The 17,535-nt window shown below is 37.2% G+C and overlaps 1 protein-coding gene across 6 annotated transcripts in view; it reads right to left on the bottom strand.

The window, feature by feature from the left end:
- Positions 1–17,535, bottom strand: part of SRPK2 (SRSF protein kinase 2) — a 153,448-nt gene that overhangs the window by 39,940 nt on the left and 95,973 nt on the right. For all 6 annotated transcript variants that reach the window (XM_075427965.1, XM_075427960.1, XM_075427961.1 and 3 more), the window contains 4 exons: positions 11,256–11,407; positions 4,642–4,750; positions 3,992–4,079; positions 3,649–3,736 (listed from right to left, as the gene is read on the bottom strand). In XM_075427965.1, the coding sequence (XP_075284080.1) occupies positions 3,649–3,736; positions 3,992–4,079; positions 4,642–4,750; positions 11,256–11,407 (437 nt within the window). The remainder of the gene's footprint in view (positions 1–3,648; positions 3,737–3,991; positions 4,080–4,641; positions 4,751–11,255; positions 11,408–17,535) is intronic.

Genomic DNA, 17,535 nt, shown 5'->3' with positions numbered 1-17,535 from the left:
GGGGCCTGGGATTCCTGAGGGCCTGCCTTGGCACTGAAGACTGAAGCAAAGAAGGCATTCAGTAGCTCTGCCTTCTCTGCATCCTCCGTCACCAGGACAGCCACCTCATTCAGCAGCAGCCCCACATTGTCCCTAGTCTTCCGTTTGCTATTGATGTACTTGAAGAAGCCCTTCTTGTTGTTTTTGACATCCCTTGCCAGATTCAATTCCAGGTGGGCCTTGGCCTTCCCTCATTGCATCCCTGCATGCTCTGACCACATCCTGTATTCTTCCCAAGTGGCCTGTCCCTCTTTCCACATTCCATGGACCTTTCTCTTCCACCTGAAACCCTCGCAGCAGACATGCCCCTTATGAAACACTCTTCAAAGCATTTGGGGAATGTCTGAAAGGGGAAAACTTAGCAGAGCGGCAAAAGTGAGAGCAAACACTAATCAGATGACAGGCTTAAGTACTTAAAACTCTTGTTTCTGGACTAAAATCCTACCTGTAACTATCAATCTATCTACAAACACACATTACAGGAGCATTTAGAAATCTGATGAGGGTTAACGACTAGTTAAGCTAAATGAAATACAGCTGTGGTACCAACACAGAACACTTCTGGATGTATCTCAATTGCTTCTGGATTGGCAGCATTTAGGCTCTATGGCATTTAATTAATGCTGTATGTTCTTTGCAGATAAATTTATTACAATTATTTTAATATCTGATTGTGTCAGTAATGTTTCCTTCATCATTTTTTCACTTGTCTCTCCACTTGTTTCATTCTGTGTTCATCTGAATCTTTTATTCAAAAAATGCTACACTCAAATAAACATTTATTAAGGCTCTAATAAATATCTAGTGCAGACAAACTTAATAATCAACACTTATTGAAAACACCAAAGAGCCTAAGTCCAGGATTTCTGTTATTTCCTGAAAAAAATCATAATTGCAATCTTTTTAAAATGTACAAGTAGTTAAAAAAAATCAGTCTAGTGTAGCATAACATACATTGTTAAAGTCCCTCTGTACATAAACACTTATTACAGCTCCTAGGAGAAAGATGACTGTTTTCAGACACACAGTGCAGGCCAGTGGCTCTGCACATTCCCAGCTCTGTGCTATACGGCTCTTGACAAGTTTCCCTGTTTGGAAGCTCCACGACATTTTGTGATATTAGCCATCCGAAGGATTCACCCACCTCTCTTCTGTCTTGCTTTAACTTTTAAATGTATTCCATAACCAATCCTCAAGCCTTTATGAAGCATATGTTGTTTTAATTTACAGTCAAGGAACAGATATTTAGTGACTTGCCCAAAGGAAGCTAGAAACAGCAGAGCATGGAAAAACTCTCAAATTACTGTATTTCTCTCAACCTGTTTAACTCAGTGATACTAATGTAGAACTAATACGGCATTTTTTAAATGGAAACAAATAGCAGCAAAACACTAAAATCAGTTACCTGCTCCCTCTCAACAGAACCTGCACCAAATATTATTTTCCCTAGAAGATAAAAAAGAGTCGATCAAATAATGAATGCAACGAACTGCTGCTCAAATAAGCAACGCAACTCAGGATGCACAAGCTGTTCACAAGAAAACTCAAAGCATAAGATACTTGGTATCATATTTTCATTGGTTAGGACTTTGACAGACTTCCAGCTGTGATTTAAATTTGAGTCCAGTATCAGCCCATCCTGTCTACTGCACCTTTCTGAAAAATGACTTCTCAGTAAGGCAGGAACATTTTCCTTCCACATAAAACCACTTCTGTACTGCCAGAGTTTTCAACACGAAGGTAAAACTGAAACAGAATAAATCAGTTTTAATCTGCTAGCACAAAGCTATCTGAACTCTTATTTTTCACTAGTACGTGGTTTCTTCTGGCTTTGTCAGCTCAAGTGCTGTATTTCAAAAGATGAAGTTTGGATATGCTTTCAAAGTATCATCACTAACAAAATTTACTCTTCACACTTAGAAATGGCTCTCACCTTTAATACAGACGTATACATACATGTGAATCTTGGTAATAATTTAAGTACGTTACTGAGAAACTGCTCTGTTACAACGATAACAGTTACTTCTACGTATAGTTATGAAAGCATTTTCTTATGCCCTATTTCACATTAGTATTTTACAATGAAAACAGTAAATCAAAATTTCTGATTTCTAAAAATAACTTTAATTATTCTTCAATTGTACAGCTGTCAGCTGAAGATCAAGTGCTTTGGTCGCATTATTTTTTTGTGAACGTAGTTAGACAATAGCGATACTTATAAAATACTTTTTAATAAGCATCTCAGCTCATAAATTAAAACTTTTTTTTTGTAGCACAACAGCACTACCAAGAAACCCTAACCAGGGTTCTTGGCCTCACTGTGTTAAACGCTTTCCTTGATCACAAACCGTTTATACACTCAGGTTGAAATGACAACTGGCAACTCTACAGTTTCTTTAATTCATTTTAATTTGGTGATAAAACCTAGGAAAAAAGCAGACTACACTAACTTCACCTCCATTTAAGCAGCTTTCTACCACGGTGGCTGACCACTGAAGCAACCAAGAAACAAATCAAAAGGGGACAAAGGGAAAGCAGTTCAGATGCCACTCTGCAAGTGAAAATACTTGTCCCACTCTCTCATTTCTCACTTACCACAAAACCAAAGGTTTCATAACCAACGTCAAGAGACAGATGGGTGGGATGAAAACTGCTTGCACACTTCACCCTGAAAGGATGCTTTCTAGTGGGCATTCAAATTTACTGACAGTAACCTCCCAGATTCCTCTCCTAGAAGACGAGAGTTGGTGAAGAGCACCTTAACCTGATCTGCTGAAGTTCAAAGGCACATCACCAAAGTCATCTTAAGTGTTAAGCTCTCTAGAGCAGGAACTGTCTTTGTCTGGTAGTGCAACACCACGAACAATGAGGTCTGTTATTAGGGCTCCAAGACACAACAAGCATACACATAAATACCAGCTGTAACAGTAAATGAAAGCACAATAATACAATAAGCTGCTAAAATATCTAATATAATTAGCAAGGATAACTCACTTCAGCTCAACTCTGAAATCAAATATATTCATACACCCATAATTTTCCCCAAGAACAATATTCACAATACTCAGTCATATGTTACTTTGTCTCTCCTTCTTTTTTTCCCTTTTTTTTTAAGGAAGAATTTGAAGAAAAAGCTTTAAAACCTTTGCCAAAAAAAGACGTTAACACCTTGCCAAAAGAACATCACATAAACAAGAGAAGAATACCCTCACACTTCCCACAAGAAAACAGAAACCAGCTTCTTCATGACACTGACACTTTCTTTCTCTTTACTAGTCTAGAGCAAAACATATTACCTGTAAGCCTCAGTCATTACAAAACTTTTCAGTGAAACTCCAGGTTTTTAGTAAGCTAACTTTCTCTAGTTCTAGCAGACCATGACAGGATTCATGGGATTTTTTTTTTGTTTTGCATTGTGTTTAGAAAAGCTAAGCTACTTTGACCCCGGTGAGTGCATTACACACTGGACTACTCTTCACATCTACATATATTTTGGTATTTCTACGTTACATATTTAAAGTAAGAATAACCAGAAAAAAGCCAGAACTAAATGCTTACTTATCTCGGTAGACTATTTTTAATGAAGACGCCATGTTTTCAAAAGGATACGAATTCCATTCATTCCAGAAATTTTGAAGTCATCAATTAGCTGTACAACCATATCCTTGTTCGGATCGTTCGGGTCACTTTCACGAACCTAAACCAAGAATGCAAGCACTGACATTTCAGGGGGAAAAAAACGCTTTAAAATACTAATTAGTTAGCTCTCCACATGAAGTTAAACAATATTTTGGGGCTTCAGAAATCATGGTAACACACAATAAGCCAGCTATTTAGAAAAATAAATACGTAAACAAAGTTTAAAAACAGTACTGTGCTACTCTTTTTTTTTTTAATTCATGATTACTATTACTATTGGTATTGAGCACTCTATTGCATGAGTGATACTTACACATTTGAGCAATTTTATTTCATCCAAGGCCGTCTCTGTATAATGCTGGGCACTTTTTACAACTTTCATTGCAACAAACCTTTTCCCCCTTGAAAAGAACAAGAAACTTTTTCAACACATGCTCTGAGCAAAACAGACACACTTTGAAGGTTGGGAAATTTTAAATAGGATATTTCATAACCTAACGTATTCTGACAGAAAACACTGAACTTACACTTTAAAACAACTCTTAAGAATACTCTGTTGACAGTCTGATTTATTGAATATTTTGTCTCCGTGATGCTAATGTCTTTAAAAGAGGAATTTGGTTACATGTTTTATTATTCAATCAAGGTATAATCATATTTTTCATTAAAGATACAACAGAAATAAAAACAATAGCTTACTCTTGCGTGTTCAAGACAACTTGCAAATTCAATAATCAAAGCTAATTTGTCAAGCAAAACAGAATTACACTTATTTCTGCGAGCTTTCATAAACTACCACCTTAACAAAGCGCAAAAAAAGACTGCAGACATCACATCTTTCTGCATAAAAAGGTAAGAAACCTTCACATACACTTTATCATGCATGTAAAACAAAAGTTACTGCAAACAAAACAAAGTAGCATTATTAAGAAAAAAGTGAATGGAAATAAATAGTTTTCTTACTGCATATCCCAGCATAGCCAGACTGTAGAGAAGTGTCCCCATCCTAACTTTCTAATAACATGATACCGGCCATTGAAAAGATCACCAATTTTCACCGGATGATAGCCTCCTTTCATGAAAAAACGAGTAGAAAAAGAATGTTCAGAAAACAAACAATAACAATAACAAATAATTCCCACGTTTCCAAGTAATTCTTGTAGTATACATTTTCCTCTTCAAATTGTCCTGTACTATAAATAGGAAACAAAGAAAATTTTACTCTAATGTTAAAAATTCTGCTTACTTGGCCTGGAGGGAAAAATTTCATGTCCTGTAACTACTGTAGAGTTTATTCACCCTTCCCTCTTATGGCTTTTATTTGTGGTAATATTACCATCTGTTCTCTATTTCCCCAGGCTTATCTTCCACTTCACAGAGAGTACAGGAAAGATCTACATTACTTCTATATCATATTTGAAGCTTCTCCAATCAACATGTTTTGGATGACTGCAGAATCTCAACAGAGATTGTTTTAATTCCCATTTGCTTTCTACTAATAAATGCAGCAATACAATACTTTCTGAGAACATGTTAAGAGCAATGCAGACTTTATCAATACTCTTCTTTGCTCCTGATGCACAGCACCAACGCATTTTTCTCACGTCTGAGGTTTTTACAGTGAGGAAGAAAGAGAGAGCAGGCAGCTACGGGCTTTGTCTGAACTGCTTTTTAATTATCAAAGTCTGCAGTCCTAACTTACACCACTAGACAGGTCCTCAAAAGCCCTATTAGGCAGAAGGGCCAACACGACGTAGCAGGCTGGAGCTCAGGTGTCTAGGCAGGGTAAGGAGGTGTCATGAAGCTTTTTATTTCCGTCATATTTTAAGAGGCATTCCTCCTCCCAGTCAAACACAGGGAAGCCTGTGATCATACAAGACTATTCTTCAGACCTTAACATAGTAAAAACAACATCCACAATTTTGCCTAAATTGCAAACAAGTAATAAAGCTGCACGACGCAGCCCTCCATGACATTGCCAGCAGCAGACTGAGAGTAGCTGTCAAGGAACCACTTCTTTGGCTCTTTCTGGTCCTCCACAATGTCATGCCCAACTGTCCTTTGGCAGGATCCTTGGTTACTAAATATTCCACTTAAAATTAGAAAAACTTCAAACTATTTTCTCTAAGTTGCTGTATTTGTTTTGAAATCCCCTGAAAATCTCGTTAGAACTGGTGCCCAGTTAAGACAACAACGTGAACTTATGACAATTCCTTGGATTTAAAACAGGGACTTCTATCTCCTTTTTATCTGTGAAACAGCAACATCAGTGAAGACAACAATCAACTTCAGACGGACAGCACAAGTCTGGGCTATTTACAGCGCCAAATTCACACAGGTCCCTGCCCAGCTGCCTCCCAGTTGACACCGCCACAGAGGGTCAAGCACGTTCACCAGGCACCAACACAAGTCCGATGTGCATAGGTAGCATGGACAGACACACCGAGCGCATTCTCAGCTCCCTCAGCCTAGCTGTGAGGTGTTGGAGTTTCATCTTTTACATCAAAATTTTGCACACATCTATGAAGACCCAGATATGAGAACAACCTTTAAGCTTTTAACCCATGAGAGCTGTGTACTTACTGTCACACAATATTTCATTTCACAAATCATTAGATCTATAGACACCAACATTTTCTGTTAAAAAAGAGCAAAGGAAAAAGCAGGCCCTAGCTGAGGAGCAGGACAGGGCATTGTAGGAGGACCAAGACATACAGATCCAGCCTAGGACCGAGTCCCCAGACTCCCCCGTGGGAGAAGACCTACCCTCCCCTCCATCAGTGGGAAGGAGTTGTTCAGGAAAAGCTGCCGGGACAACTCATAGAGCAACCTAAGAAGATACCTTCATTTCCACTACTGAATTGGGTCAGCTTCAGTAGGAATGTGCAACATTGCCAAGCGGAAACTCCTTACTCTTTAAGGAAAAATCAGATCACTTTTGGAACACCCGATTGGATTCACGCTCCAGGAAAGCGAGGGGACCGGACACATGGACTTACTGAAAGTAAGTGTTGACTATTACGCTATCCACTTCATTTGCAAAAAGAAACCGTATCAGCCACATATGAAGCCCAAGTCTATTGCAGATTCATTATTACACAAATCTTGTTGAACAAACTCACATATACAAATCCATACTGATACAAAAATTAAAAACAAAACTATATTTTAATTGTCTATTTAACCATCCTTGCAGTAACAGCTGATGAAAATATTTTAAAATCTGAATAAATATAATACTACTTTAAGACAGCTATTGACTGGTTTAAGTTAAAAAAAAAATGTTTACTCTGTGGTAAATTCTCTCCATAAAATTCTGTCTAGGATGATGAAGTGACAGATGTGAGTGGAAGGTTCAAAGAACATATAGTAATTCTACCTTTCTATTACCGAAAAAGTTTGCATTTGCGAAATGAATCAAGTCTGCTGACCTAACAGCAAGAACTACGTAAAACACTTCCACATAATTCACTATCACAGTATCATTTCTTCTGACTTTTGTCCTGCATGTCTCATTGCATGAAAACAGTGAGAAGTATGAAATGTTATTCTCTGTGTAATCGTTATTCCTTTTACAAACAGATACAGTTAGAAAAACTGGAAAATGTTTAACAGCTAGTTTTAACACCTAAAACAATACAAAAATTTCTGGAACCTTTTACAATTTTCCTAAAAATCTAGTCCTATTAAATTATTCCTTAACAGTTATATGGCTTCAGATGTATATGAAAACACAATGCATGCAGCCTTTTGCAGTGCCAGAAGGGTGTATGTGGGCCTTCAAGTATATAAAGTAATGTCAAGAAGTAATTTTTTTGCACTAAACAAAATATTTGCTTTTTTGACATGTTAACAGGATAACACTCTATGATAAAGAATTTAAATACAGGCAAACATGTGTTTCTAAGAATACATTAGGTAAACTCTGCAGACAGCTTTTGGTATACTTGTGCTTCAAAGAGTCAAAAATACTCAGAAACTTGGGACAGTTTCCTCCCATCACAGACAGGAGAGAGAACACCCTACAGAGGAAATCAGTCAGACACTAAAGTCCAGTAAATAAACTAGGGGTTGATTAGTTATTTTAGTAAAATCTATGTATTACAAGAATAACAATATTATATATGTAAAAGTCATGTTATTTTGGTCAGTACTGCACTGTCGTAACTAACTATAGCAATACATCAGCATATGTTACAGATACCAACAGCAGTGGCATATTCGCTGAGTACATATACTTTACCAGATACTTTCTACTGCCCTAAGCAACAACAGGAGCAGTTTTGGAAATAATCCATTACTATTCCTGCACACGTTACTCCCTAATTATTCATGTCAGCAACATATTAATTTACAGGTTGTGGACAACCAGCTAACGACACGCTTAGTTAAACGCATTTTAAAAACTCGTGTCACCCTATGATGAATGTAAATTTAAGTTCCTCATGATACAAAAATTTCTTATTTCTAAACAGGTGTAACAAAAAAGCATCTATGCAAAATCAGTGAGTTGAGAAAAATGACGTACTTTTGGAAAAACAGTATTGGTATTTGTAAACATACAATGTATAAGCAGCGCTGCTGATAATGTAACAAAAAATCCTGTTGTGCTTTTCACTGCAGCACACAGAAAAAAAGTCTCTCTGACAGCTAGCTAGCTAGCTACATGCACTCAAGAGGGTCAGAAAAATGAGATCATTATTCCTAAACGTCTCCTGAATGTATTGGTAATTGTAGCTGGCTAGTTGTATGTTTGTATAGGGAATTATTCCCTTTGTGAACTGGATGAATGAGAGACATCTCCAGGGGGCAAAGAAGATGATCAGAGAAGCAAAGAATTCCAATTACACCGATGACACGACAGGCTCTTGAAAAATATCTCCAAGTGTTTCAAGGCTTTTCAGAAAAGAAGAAGAAATAACTTCATTGTCTAAGTACCGCTTGAAAAATCACATAGTTGGACTTTTGATATTTCCATTCTTTAAACAAATAAAGATTTGAAAAGCATTTAATATAAATTGAGTGACACCAACAGAAGTCACTTCACAGATTTAAACAGGCCCTGGAGGAAGCCCCTGGGGAACAGAGGTTAGTCTGCTTTACACCGATGACTGTTAGCTCCCGTCAGGTGCTAATTCAAACTAATCCAATTTCCTGATTAAAAATACTATTATGGCTATTCACTAACCCCCATGTAACGTGGTGAAGATGTGAGCCTAGCACGTAGTAACATACCCTTAAAAATAATAAATAAAAATAAAATTAGTAACAAAAATACTCTGGCAATGGGAAGTACAGTTAACAGGTAAAATTTTGAATTAATTTAAAAAATTCGCTATAGACTCTTTCATCAAAATTGCCCTCCTATGAAATTTCAAACTGGGGTTGAGAACAGATGAAGTAGGCTCTGTGCCTCACTCAGAAATCCTGGGAGACTGCCATTTTGGAGATAAAATTAAGAAGAAAAGAGACACTCTAGTAACAAATGATAATTTCCAAGTATTTATCTTCCACTCTGTAAACACAGGTAAGGTTACACAAAACAGAAAAGTAGATTCAAACTAATAAAATACCTCTCAAAAAAATAGAAATACTGTATCTAAAAGCCATCTCTGGAATTCTTTACCAAATAACTCATTCATTCCCCATAATGAGTACAATACAAACAGCAAGGCTGTATGGCTCCAGATCATCCCAATCTGGCCATTCAATTCACATTCTTATACAAACACGGTATCCTTCCCTTCAGTTCAGCTCCAGCAGACTGAAAGAAGGAAATGTACTCATCAGCCTCACAGGAAATTACAGTCAGAAAACAGGTAAATCGTCTGCTGGAACAACAAAAGCACTGTTCTTACAGAAACAAACAACACTTCTGTCACGCAAATGAACCAAAGCTTGAACCGTATTTAATACACTTCCATCAATTCAGAACTTTGAGACCAGAAGGGTTCAGAAGAACCTTTAAGCGTACAGAAGTTCCTTGTAATTTTTCAGGAAACTTGCAAGTATTCTTAGTGTAACATGCAGTGCATTTTACCAGCACACAAGATCTCATGACTGACCTGCTACAGTCACAGAGACTCTAGTTAAACAGGTAACTTACAAGCGGGCTGCAAACTTACACTGTTTTCATGTTTGATTTGTGATCTAGCTTCTCCAGATGGTGACATTTTGCAAGAGATACTGGAACACAGACAACAAGGGATTGTTTGAAATTAAATGCAGCCCTTACTTCAGGGAAGAACTAAGTGGGGGCCTTGAAACGCTTAATCTCAAGGAAATACAGATGTTTACAAGTAAACATGTTTAAACAACAAACCCTTACATACTGAGGGAAGAAGATGTTACAGATACCAACAGAGTTATCTTAAGGAACAAATATGTTGTAATAGAAATAATTTTTTAAAAAATAAAAACATGCTTTAGCAACATGTTTTATTGTTCCCAGCTGCAGACTTCAATATTTAGTTTGAGTTTACTGTTTGGTTTTCACTGTCGGTATCTGTAAGCCACTTAGACATCTGAAACAACACATATTTATAAAACTTCTTAGGACAAAATGAAATAGTCACTTTCACTTGTTAAATCTGAAAATACAAAACAACTTGTTCCAGGCTGGGAGAGCGCATTCTTAAAACGGCACATCTCCAGGCCTGCACAGAAACTTCTGATCAAGACAACAGCATCTTATTTGACACAGAAAGTGTTTCTTGAGATGAGGAATACAGAACAGCCAATGTGCATACAGTGCTTTTTGGCTGTTCACAAAACATTAATCTGAAGTGATAAAACTTTGATGTTTCCTAGTAAATTCATATCCTTGAAATCTACTACGATAGATAACGCACAGCTGATAGACCTGTTATTCCTGATTTTTCATCTAAGTACAGGATGCATTTTACCCTAATGGGAAAAGACTTGCAACTTTAGCAGTGACATTAAAACTTCAGTATTGACACTGTTGTACTGCAGTCACACGTTTTTAGGCATTTAACAATATTAAAAAACAAATATAAGCAACTACAAAAATTAAGGAAATCGAGAGCTAAAATGAAGATGTAGAGAGACTCGGACAATGCCGAGGGCTGTGAAAGACAATATGCAAAAAAGCAGCATGTAACATTTCGGACTGGTGCTGGTGAAAGAAGAATGGGGAAAAAAAGATATAGATTAAAAAATAAATGTAGTTGATATTGTTAAAGGCATCGAGGCATTTTAGAACCTTTTGGAGTTTGAGAGGTGTTGTTTGTTTCGGCTTGGGAGGTTTTGTTTCTCTTACAACTAACATCAATCAAGAAAAGTTTCTTCTCTATTCTTATAACTAGGACATCGGGAAGAAAACAGGGATCCAATATTTGTATACTTATTGCAAAATGTACAAATTAGGTATGGCTAAGCATAAAAGTAAAGCTGAAGACAGTTATGCATCTGGACCTGAAATGAACAGTTGTTCATAACTCTGGCATAAATAAATTCCGTAATTAAAGACCAGGTCTTTAAGAACCTCTCAAGGACCATAGTTAAAACTTGCATGACAATGTTTCCCCCCATCAAGACTGCTGAATTGCACACACCTTTACAATAATCTGCAGGATCCTCTTGCTCCTCATCATCAGACCCTAAGATCTCCTCCTCTGGCTCTGGTGGGGTGGGCTCCGGCAGGGGCGGAGGTGGGGGTGGGGGTGGAGGTGGAGGTGCAGAGGGAGCTTTCTGTTGAGGCTCTGGCCTGAAAATGAAAGAGAGAGCACACTTAGTAAAGAGCTTCCTCACAGGAGTAACCCAGCCCATCAGAGGAGAGAAAAACGCCTTGGGAAACACCAGTGAAGCACATCTCACTTATGTTCTCGCTGTCATCTTTCACATCGCCTGTGGGACCCTAGGGAGCCACGGACAGAGATGCACCTGACCAGCCTAAAAGCAGGTCTCAAGAGAATTTGGACTTCCTCGCTGGAACAGCTTGTAAGAGATACATGAAGTATATAACCAGATACAGACAAACTTTTAGAATTCCTGATGAGCAATTAAGATGTCAGACCCTGTGTTCTTGAGCGTAACTGAGAAGAAATATTTTTCAGAGAATATGAAGTTATTCAAAAGATCCTGCCTGATAGCTGAAGGAAGAAAGATCTCATTAATACACAGCAAGAAACAATCTTCTAGTGACACTGACCCAAACCAGATGACTTAATGCACTTCTCACCTGCAGCTGCTGCCAAGACTATGGAAATCTCTATCAGTAGACAAAATACTGAAAACAGCTACTAGGAAGTAAGAGAGAGAAAATAATCTTCCTAGGTAGCCTACGACGCGCTCCCAGAACACATACAAGCATGCTTTAATACGCACTAACTGAAAGGAAAAAAAAAAAGCCACAAACAAAAGCATCCCAGCAAAACCCAACACTGCCAACCAAGAGGTGTTTATCTTACTGTCTTGCATCTCCAGTTTAGAAAAAACAACAACAACAACAAAGAAGTATGTTTTATGTCCTATTCCGAGAAAGGCTGTACTTGGTATTTCTAGAAACCTACAAATTACTCACATTTCGAAATTCTGAGTATTTTCAATACACACAAAAAATAAAATTCAGAGCTGACGCATAGCTGTCTGTCAAATAATTAATAAAACCTTCTCCAAACATTGACACTGTTACTTTTTTTATTCATACTTCACACAAATAAGAAATACATACTTTCTAAATAATATACGTTTGCAAAGTACCTTAAAGCATTTGTGCCATCAAAAGCTGCTATAATTTGCATTTATATCTACTTCAAATCTAAGCCATCTGAAAAACACCATATTAACAGTATTTTTTCATTCAACAAAAAAAAGAAATCTGTAATTTGCTAATTTTTCAGCTCCTAAAATTTAGATTCAAATACTCCCTTGATTATGAATAAAAACTGTATTTATGTTTATCCCACTCCTATAGCCCACCTTCTCATAATTTCCTCTCCCCCTTTTTTCTTTTTACACACTGCAATTGTTCAAGACAGACAGAGCATTTGGAGTTGAAGAGTACACAGTTGGTCAGAAATAAATTCCACTGGCAACAGGCACCGCCTGCACAGCAGCTGCTATTATGCCTTTGCTTTAAAGGACATCACTGGAAGTTGCATGCATACCAAATTTATCTGCCTACCACCCTGTTCAGATAATAACATTCTTCTACTTGTTCAGTAAACGGTGAGATTTAAAAAGGAGTATTTGGAAATAATTTATTAATGGTTTAAGTTATGATAAGAAAACTACCCAAATAAATAAATTTATGTAATTTTTAACGACATATAGGAGAGAGAGAAGGGATCCATTTGTAGGATAAACAATGTGTATGTTTGCACATGCTCCTACTTGCATGAATTATGATTTTTTATTTGCCTTTATCTTTCCTCTTCTGTTCTCAACAGATGTCTCTATATTGTACATTGCGAGGAAAGTAAACCGATACAGCAAATGGAAGGTACAGCACATTCTCGGACCAGCTGATCTTACTACATGTTAGATTAATGGTCCTCCAACAGCCTGGTTTCATGGTGTCAGCAAGCTGACACCCCCCGCACCCGGGCTGATGTTGGTAGAAGCTTTAATCCAACAAATCACAGTATAAGGACCTACATTACAAACCTTGAAATCTCATCTGCCAGGCACAAGGCCATTTTGGATACACAGATCAACAACTACGAACACTTAAAAATTAATAACGCTAATGATGAGCCAGAAAAATAAAGCATAGTAAAACAGCCTGCACTTCATCAATATATCTGAAAGCTGCATGTCAGGTAACACAGGCACATCCATTAGCGCTTGGACTCCTTCTTTTGGATGGTACCATCATTCTACTTTGTTCTCACCACATGTTTCTACGTTATTATCTTGCTCACATAAGATGGTGCAAATACAGCAAAACCTAGGGTAGGCTAGGGCAATGCCGTACAGGGGCCGTAAATTCCAAAATCCACTTAAGTTGTGCCGATTTTGTCTTTTAAGATAACAACTACTTGCTCTATTTCTTCACATGATAAAGATAACACTTTAAAGAGAATTGGAAGCATTTCTGGAATTGAGATTCACAAATTTTGTCACTCATTTTGAGATAAACATCAAGAAATACCAAGAATCTACCTCCAAGAGAAGGAGGAAGCGTACAACCCAAGTTTTCAAAAAAGCCAGTATCTGAATTTATTTCTGGGGAAACAGATTAAGAAAACAGAGCTGCTTCTCAGCCTCTCTCAGGCTAGTATACTTGATTTTGTTTGGAAAAGGGTTATTTTTTTTCCTGTCTCCAATCCTAGTTGTATTTGGTATTCATGAGTGTTTATTCACTGTCCTTTGTGGACATCAGGAAGGAAAGAAAGATATTACATTATTTCCTTATGGAGTTATTTATGAATTTATCTGCGAATAACAAAACATTTAAACTGAGGAAGATCTTTGTTTTGCCCTTTTAGCTTTGCTTGCACCTTTTGAAGCAATCACATATTAGTACATGAAGAAGGGTGAAGGAAAGAAATGCTGCTGAATTACATCAGTTTGACTGCTAATTCTGCATTATTGGCTATTTGCCGTTTTGTGCTTCAGTTTAGGATTCTTAGCAAGGGATTCTTAGCACTGTTCTTTGGTTTTGGTTCACTTTTACATTTCTGGGGTATACATAAAGTTCAAATCTTCAACACTTGACTTGGCTGCTTAAATTCTGCCTACAAGTTGAATAACTCATCCTGGCATCACCAGTGCTTGCTCTTCTGCCAATACACAATTTCACACTGTTAGGCAGGACATCAGTCAATGAGAGAACTCCAGTTTTGCTATTTCTTAGTAGCCCTTTTATTGAACTGGAAAGATAAACTATGATTAATGTTTCAACAGTATCTTCCTCTGCGATGTATGACATGAATACATACTTTATTGAGCTTAGATTTCATTTTACTGGTATGGAGTTTATTAAAATGTGAAGTGTTTTTTTCTTCAAAGTGGACTTTAAAACAACTTTGGCATTAAAAATCTAGCCATTAAGAAAGCTGTGAGTGACAAACATGTATGTTAACCTCCATTTCCTTTCCAGAAACATAATTGTCAAAAACTATCATAACATAACAAGCTACTCAGCAGCTGCATTATTTCAAGTTATTACTCTTTCTTATTTCCTAAAATGTTGTATGTAATGATATGCATTAGGTAACACATGCATGCAGAGGCATATGCTAAATCTGTTTTTTTTTCTGGAGTGTGGTCTACCACTACACTAGGTTATTCATCACCATCCAAACATAAACACTTAATTAATAGACAAAGATGACACACCATTTCTAGACTCACAGTATTTTGTCAGTAGGTATGCAGAGAACTGACCATCTCCACAGGCTACAATGACAAATATAATGGTATTGAATGAAGCATCACAAACAACTAACAAACATTAGCCAGCATGTTTTATCTTTTAATTATTCTCTTTTAAATGGGCAAAAATAAATTTACAACAGAGTCCAATCAAAATACAATGAAATCGTATTTTTTAACCTGCTCTTAGAGGGAATGCTTAGTAAAAGACAGAAGAAAAGCTGAAACATTTCTCCTCTACAGTGAACTTGACGCAAAATATGCCGAAACGCTGCATGGAGTCTTACAGAAAATCAACTGCCCACTTTAAGAAATGTAAAATTACTGACAATTTTACTGTTCTCCATCATGGACATGTTGCTCCATGTTCCAATGGGGACACTGCCAACAGTAAAAGCAATCTCCATAACATTAAAACCTAAAAATGCTGGGAATATACCATGAGAAATTCCGAAAGAACTGTTCCATATTTTTGTTGTTGATGTTATGGGGTTGTTTGCTATTCTTCTGTTCTGGAAAAAGTAAAACAAGAGCAGCAAGGGTGATTAAAAACACGAAATACCTTCCATATGGGAAGCATCTGAACATACCAGAACTCTTCAGCCAGGAAAACAGACAGCGGAGAACTATAAAATCTTGAGAGGCACAGACAAAGCAAATAGGAAATGACTGCTCACTGCCTCTCCTCGCACAAATTGAGCCAAGCTGACAAAAAAAATTAAAGAAAAAAAAAATTTACCCCTGCAATATGATGTTAAAAACTAAAGTCACCTTTCCTCCTCAGATACCATGGATAAGAGAAGGTAGCTAAGTTCAAAAATGGCTCAAAATCACATGGAAGAAAAATCGACTGATACCAAATACAAAACCGCCTTTGTCTCACAAAACCCATCAGCCTGAGATTGCTGGATTTGAGAAAGTATTCAGCACATCAGGGCCCATCCCTGCGATCCCTTCCCCAGGCAACTGCTCCTGGCCAGAGCGAACATAGATGCACCTTGGGTGTGACCTCGTGCCGTCACTTCATCTTCAGACATTCCTTCCTTCTCCTCAACAAATGAATGACTTCCTTTACTAAACACCAAAACATACTTCAGGCCTCTTCATCCAAAACCCTCACAGATAAAAAATATGCTTTTATTGTTATTATCATGCAGGCAAGACTGCTATAGAACAAGATTACTTGAAGAAGTCCTCATGTTGTTCTCCATGGGGAAGAGTCATTTACTAGGAGGAGCCCTTTTCTATGAAGGCTGTACTGCAGTATGGTGAACTACTGAATTTCTTAACTTAATTACTGCTTTTAGGTAAACAGAACCTTACTGTCAATGTAGCTAAAACCTGCATCTGACTCTCCTACCTTCAGGAGAGCACCATCTCAGAAGGAAAACAGACTGAGTCAAATGAGAAAGAATTGGGAGGGAGGCAGAAATCTCCTTAAGATTTTCAGAGGAAGATGTCCAGAGAAATTTTTTGCTAATAGAAAATGCAATTAAAAGAAAGTTAAATGACTCCTTCATATATTTAATAAAATTTGGAATAAACTGTATTCTAATAATGTTATGAACCTCCTGACATATCCACAGAGGCTCTTTGGAGAATTTCAACTTGAAGAGGAAAAAAAAGGAGGCAGGGGGAGGGTAAACATCAGAAGAAATGTCCTATAAACCTCCTAACTCCAAGATGTAAGCTTTAAGAAATCTATGAGTGGGTGTGGGTCCATCTGGAAGGAGCTCCAGCTATGCTTCCATGCAGCTCCAGAAGGCAAAATCCTTCATGCTCCCAGGCAAGGCTCTCAGGTGCTGCGGAGCTTAAAGTCTGAAAGCTCTATGCACAACTTTCTTCCAGCTGTTATTAACTGCTTAAGGACTCAGTTACTTGGATCTTTTTCTTGTTTGTTCAAATGGTGTCTGCTTTACTAGTTGAACTCTTGCCTGTTCTTTTTCCCAAATGCAGATTTAGCTTAATTAGACAGGTGCCTTCCAACAGTGAGCTCTGTGAACTGGAGGCAGCCCTAAATGAAGGCTTTCTAAATAAATCCACACACATACAACAAGCAACAAAACCACAACAACCCCGAAGTTCTTGCTTAAGGAACAAAATAATCTTGTGTATTTCACGTAAGATTTTAAATGGGTTATAATTCTGAATAATTTAAAATTTAAATAGTTATGATAAATTATTTTTCATTTAATATTATAATCATTTTTAATTATTCCAGAGGCCATCTTGTTGTTTTTAGTAACAAAGTCTATTAATCCAGAAGGAAACAGAGCATAAGAAGACATGTTTTTAACTAACTCCAAGAAACTGTTAATGTGAACTTCCAAAGACAGCTTTGCTTTACATGAAAAACACTTTTTGTGTTCTTATGCTAGTGTGAAACTGTACTACAATTTCCATTTCTAGAAAATCCACGCATAAAAAGAGAGACTGCTGGTATGTCACAAGCATTAAACAGTTTCTACATCTGGGCATTATCGAAATTATCATTCCCCCTGGGACTGTTAACAT

This window comes from Opisthocomus hoazin, chromosome 8 (genome assembly GCF_030867145.1).
Source record: "Opisthocomus hoazin isolate bOpiHoa1 chromosome 8, bOpiHoa1.hap1, whole genome shotgun sequence".
Lineage (NCBI taxonomy): Eukaryota > Metazoa > Chordata > Aves > Opisthocomiformes > Opisthocomidae > Opisthocomus > Opisthocomus hoazin.
Note: the sequence above shows the minus strand (reverse complement) of the source record. Positions and strands in the feature narration are given on the sequence as shown.